General features: G+C 36.4%; 1 protein-coding gene across 3 annotated transcripts in view; it reads left to right on the top strand.

Annotated features, from left to right (window-relative positions):
- Positions 1 to 5,723, top strand: part of LOC117322247 (hepatic leukemia factor-like) — a 31,534-nt gene extending 25,811 nt beyond the window's left edge. For 2 of the 3 annotated variants that reach the window (XR_004531505.1, XR_004531506.1), the window contains exons 4-5: positions 3,674 to 4,697; positions 4,732 to 5,723. Coding sequence is in view for 1 of the 3 variants with exons in the window: in XM_033877047.1 (XP_033732938.1) it covers positions 3,674 to 3,993 (320 nt within the window). In the remaining 2 variants the exon portion in view is untranslated. Of the gene's footprint in view, positions 1 to 3,673 lie in introns of all 3 variants that reach the window. The other variant, XM_033877047.1, reaches the window with a different exon arrangement.
- The last annotated feature ends 277 nt before the right edge of the window (positions 5,724 to 6,000 follow it).

The raw sequence follows: 6,000 nt of genomic DNA on the forward strand, positions 1-6,000 counted from the left end.
CATAACTTATATGTGATTATGCTTATATACTTCTGAAATTTATAATATATTGATCATAAAAGTATGTTACTGATGGTATAAATTACACTGTAGGCAGTAAGTGAACCGATATACACACCAGACAACATATTATAATTAATATACTCTCACCCATAATCTCTTCTTCAACCTACACCCAGACAGTTTTAGTTAAGGATTTTACATTTCAATTTAAGATACGCCAGATGAAAGAATTACAAGTTTTTGTGATGATGAACTCGGACCCATCAGTTAAACTTTGCACATAAAGTCTTGAGTAACGATCTGCTCTTTTACATCCCTGATCTTGATGTAACGGGCTACTTCTGTCAGAATTTGTAGCTAGTGCAGCATATTTTGGCCATGAATGTTTGTTTTAGGTGATTAACGTAAGCTGTCGTTGTGTGGGGTTCTTTAAACGGCTACCATAGTCTTGATTTAACTGTTATCGGCTGGAACTGGAATCCTCGGAATTCTGTTTTGTCTGAGTCTGTTACTACACTGCCTACAAGCTTTTTTTTTTAAGGTCTCCCGATGTTTCCTGTCACAATATACATGGCGCTGTCAATATTTGTTAGAACTCTACCAACAGACACCCATCAAAAGTTGCTTACATATGGTTCATTACTTCGGTATTACTGACAAACAAAAAGTACTGGATTTATTTATTAGACCTCTCTCCAAGTATTGAACCTAAACATGTGTTATGTCACTGAGGATCCCATCCTTAATCAAGCAGTACTACCGACACATAGTTCTGTTTCTGGTAAAGTTTAATACTGTATACATTTTATATACTGTATAATTATAAGATAAAATGAAAAAAAAAGTTATGTGGTAGAAAGAGTACAGCAGAGTTACTTCCTAGTAGTCCGGCACTTCATCACTAGCCATCCACCTCTGGGTTATGAGTTCGAAACCTACGTGGGGCAGTTGCCAGGGTACTGCATGCCCGGCTTTCCTCCACCTCCAAAACCTGGCACGTCCTTAAATGACCCTGGCTGTTAATAGGATGTTAATCAAAACAAACCAAACCAAATCCTAGTAGTCAGAAGCTGTACCGGAACAGATATACAACGTACATGCCAACAGCCGATCTCTAAATATATATTATTATGTCACTTGTTTCAGCTGATCATAACTTCTATAAGTAAAAGTTCTACTCCTTCCTAGTATTTATAGTAACAGTGTCGACATTCACCTTTAAACTTCAGACTCCAAAAGCAGTCCTGAACCCTCAATAAGGTGTATGTTGCAGGCCTAGGGTCAAGGTCAATTATATAGGTCACTATGATTTCTTTATGTTTAGCATAGAATTATGTCATGAGTGATATTGTAGAGAATTTTGACGTATTTCACTATTTTCATGATGTATGATCGACAAAGCAAGTGTAAGACAAAATTATGATCAAAATATTATAAAGTGTTATTATTACCGATCAACACTATATCAGGCAAATAAGTCGAGGATGAACATGTTAATTTATGCATGATCAGTCGCGTACATGTTTTCATTATACTGTTATCATAAAGTTAATGAGGGACATTGTTCTTCGTTGAAAAAACTACATATTTAAGATGACAAGCTGCATATTTCATCAGCATATATATATATGTGTACACGCTGCCGATTCTCCCGATTGTATAAAGGGCAGAAATACATGGTTATTTGTATATGCAGGTATATATGGAAAGCTATTTCTATCAATAGAAATATTACATCAGAACTCCATCTGCTTTCAGGTCTGTTAGAGGTAATCAAAGTTATTTTTGGCGAAATGTTCCTCGTACAAATTGGATTCAGTGTAGATACATAGGAGCTTACCACAGGGATTGTATTACCCAGACATTGTTGGCATGCCAACATAAAATAGTTAGGGATTGGTTAAACCTTCTGTAGGTTTAATGAAAGATGTTATTTGTAATATTTGCGTATTGAGAAGTTTTGAAACTTTTGAAGCAAAAGAACAGACATAATGAGATGATGCTGTTGTGACCTAGATTTGATAACATGTTTCTGTATAATGTGAGGCAATTATATATAATTTGCTGTAAATAACTTAGCTTTATAACACAGACTTGTACATCAATATATATTCTTACATGGGTTTATATTTCTTATGAGATTTATAAAACAAAGCCCCAAGAAACTAGTGAGTCTTAAAAACTTTTGGTAAAATCTATCTCCTCACTGACTGAAGCCATCTGAAGAGGTGTTTAACAATAGCATGTTTAAATCTTAAACAAGAAAGAGCATTAGATTGATTGATTCATGGGGCCTAATACCCTTGTTCTGGTTAGAATGAGCCTAGATCCAGGGTAGTAACGTATAACTGATCAGGACTAGTCCATCTGATTCAATTATAGGGATGACAGCTTCAGGAGTAAGTACAATGATGTATAAGCAATATATACCGGTCTGATAATATAGACACTGTCTAAACTGAACCCTAAACTGAACCCTGCATGATCTGGAAACCTGTTTCAAATGTATGTTGTCAATCGTCTGTTACATTTCAATCACAAGATACATGTAATACAACAACTAGACTACATATGTAAAATACGACAACTACATGTCTGGTTGAAATATTTGAACTGTTTGCTGGGAGGTTTTTGACCGGCTTTAGAATTACTGTTCAGCCTTTGAGATATCCATCAGAACAATACAGAAAAAAAATGGTTTTGGAGTGAAAGTATGTTATGCATTAGTATGTAAGTTTGATCCGTGTTTAAAACAGATTTAGCAGCACCTTGTGTATTGCACCGAGACATGTGTTTCCACTTAACATGTACGTTTTACCTACATCTGCCGCTGAGTGGCGTTACCATGGTGGTGCGGTTAATTATCACTCCTACATAACTAATCACATTTTTGACAATTATTGATATTGGATTGTGTTAAACGTATGGGCATGTTTCCTCTGTGGAAGGTTCTTCAGTTTACAAGAGAATTATTAAGATGTAATTCACAAAACCAGAATGTGTTATGTTACAGCTAAAAAAACATGAAGAAAAAAAACCCAGAATAAAGGCTACACATTGTAAAATAGAATATATAAAAAACTTAATCGAAGGCAGAAGAGGGGTAACAGCCAGAAAATGTTCATTAATGACCTAGTGTCAATAAAGCTACACTCAACATTATGAATCCACATGTACACACCATCAGTTGTTCACATACATTTCTTGTAGTTTATGGCTCAAATAATGTTATCATGGACTTATGAAAAAATCCGTATAAGATTTACGCCTTCCCAAGCCGTATAAGATTTACGCCTTCCCAATCCGTATAAGATTTACGCCTTCCCAATCCGTATAAGATGTACGCCTTCCCAATCCGTATAAGATTTACGCCTTCCCTAGTTTGTCTAGCCAAATTCACGCTCTCCCTCCATAGGCCGAAAATCAAACCTATTTAAGCATCACATGAAGTGGATATACTTTAAAAGGGACAAATTAAACAAAAGTCTTCTGTTTCTGATTATAGGGACATGCACTTATGTTTTCTGTCATATTTTTCAGTTCGGAAAAGTCAAATATACATTAACTGTAAAGATGTTGCGGTATATTTGCAAACAATTTTTTTCTATACGTTTTGTTGTTACATTTGGTATGACATTGGAGATCAGTAAATCTTTTGTTTCTGTTACAGCGGCCGTAGCAGCAGCTGGTAGCTCTCCGACATTGGCCAGGGCCTTGGCAGCAGTACAGCAAACACAGAAACGACCCAGAAGTGAAAAGAAGGCATTTCCTTTAGAACAGAAAGACACAAAGTACTTTGAACGGCGAAAACGTAACAACCTCGCAGCTAAAAAATCACGAGATGCTAGAAAATCTCGTGAGGATGAAATATCAATTCGTGCTAGTTTCTTAGAAAAAGAAAATGCCATTCTTCGAGCTCAAGTTGCAACTTTACGTGAAGAAGCTAACTCACTCAAACAACTACTTCTCCAGAAGCGTTCAAAACATTAATGTGATTGTTCAGGAAGTTACCAGAATTTTTTTGAAGGTTGTATCGCAGTCTTCACATTGTTAAGGAAAACCGGTGTTTTTGTTTACATTTTGTAACATACCTTGCTGATTTTACTCAGATGATTTCATCACAGATTGCCTTTTTCCATTGCTCAGAAATTGTGAAAGTTTGTCTTGTTAAATTGGAATTTCAAAACTACAATATCATTTTCCCTCTAACTACTCAACCAGCCTGATAGCTTGAGGTTGTGTGACTTTCCATCAGTCAGGGGTCTAGTTGAGGAACTCAATGGCAATAACTGTATATAATCTGTCAAATCGTCGAGGAATTCTGTTACAAATCCTCGTCCAAACATTGTTGATATTCCGTACTGTTTGATACTCAGTTCTGTCCAATTCATTTTAAACTACTAGGGCAGTGAACATTTAGACTGTTTTGGATCATAAATTTACAATTTAGGTGATACAAGACGCATTGCAGAATTCAATTTGATTTTAATGACGTTATTGTCCAACGAAACATCTCATTCATTTAGTTTTAAAAAACAGTTGTAGTTCAAACGCAAAATATATGATAGGTGTATCAGGAAACCAATGTGATGAGATCTGCTACAAAGAGGAATCATAAATAAGGTAATTTCTAAAAATTCCGGTAATATTTGCTCATTTGTGTGATTTTGAATGTGAGAAATACTTATACAGAGGTTTTTTTTAAATGTGAGAAATACTTATACAGAGGTGATGTATATGTTACGGGTGCTCACGATGCTGGTAGCTACAAATTTACAATTTACAATATTAAGTTTCATTTCATGAATGTACCCGGTACAATTGAACCTTTTTGTTAACTGCTCATCATGTATACGTTTGTAACCAATGGGCTAAAACCATAATATTTTACAAGCAGCTGGCTGTTACAGATTCCATGATAGCAATGTTGGATTATGGAAGGGAGACAACTCCTCGTTGTTTTCTAATTCTATCTTGACATAAATTTTTCTTGAAAATTCTGTTTCAAGTAGTAATGATGTCTATGAATTTGATGTATGATTAGATATCAGAATAATTGTATATGTAATCATGGATGTAGTGTATATATATATATATATGTGTGTTATCTTGTGTGTGGACAGAGTAAAGGACTTCTGGTGGACAGAAAATTGATGCACATCTGTAGCCGATCGGATATATTTTCGGTACATTTTCCATCTTTTTCGAATAATTATCAACAGAAATCAAATTTATTCAGAATACTGTTTTGTTTCACAAAATTTCTGCAGAAGGTGTTCATGCAGTTTTAAAATTCATATTTTTTACAGTGTTGCTTGATAAAGAGTACTACAAAACTAACACTGTTGCAAGAGTTACCATTCAGCGTTAGACCCTGTTTACATGGGATAGCATATAGAAGGTCCTGGTCTGTGGTGTAAAGGCTAGAGTCCAGTCTTCCACCAGTGCCTACACCTGAAGTCCTTACTCAGAATCTGATTTCTATGCAGTGCTGTTATTTCTTAATAGAAAACAATTGTTACGATATTTGTGTATAGAGTCTAGGCTAGGTCTGCTTGACCATCTGTGCTGTATGTAAATCTGTACATATCGGGGAGATGTCTGCCTGGCCGGGGTAAGAAAACCCAGTGTACATATTGGGGATATGTCTGCCTGGCCGGGGTTAGAAAACCCAGTGTACATATTGGGGATATGTGTGCCTGACCGGGGTAAGAAACCCAGTGTACATATCGGGGAGATGTCTGCCTGACCGGGGTAAGAAAACCCAGTGTACATATCGGGAGATGTCTGCCTGGCCGGGGTTAGAAAACCCAATGTACATATCGGGGAGATGTCTGCCTGACCGGGGTAAGAAAACCCAGTGTACATATCGGGATATGTCTGCCTGACCGGGGTAAGAAAACCCAGTGTACATATCGGGAGATGTCTGCCTGACCGGGGTAAGAAAACCCAGTGTACATATCGGGAGATGTCTGCCTGGCCGGGGTTAGAAAATTA

This window comes from Pecten maximus, chromosome 2 (genome assembly GCF_902652985.1).
Source record: "Pecten maximus chromosome 2, xPecMax1.1, whole genome shotgun sequence".
Lineage (NCBI taxonomy): Eukaryota > Metazoa > Mollusca > Bivalvia > Pectinida > Pectinidae > Pecten > Pecten maximus.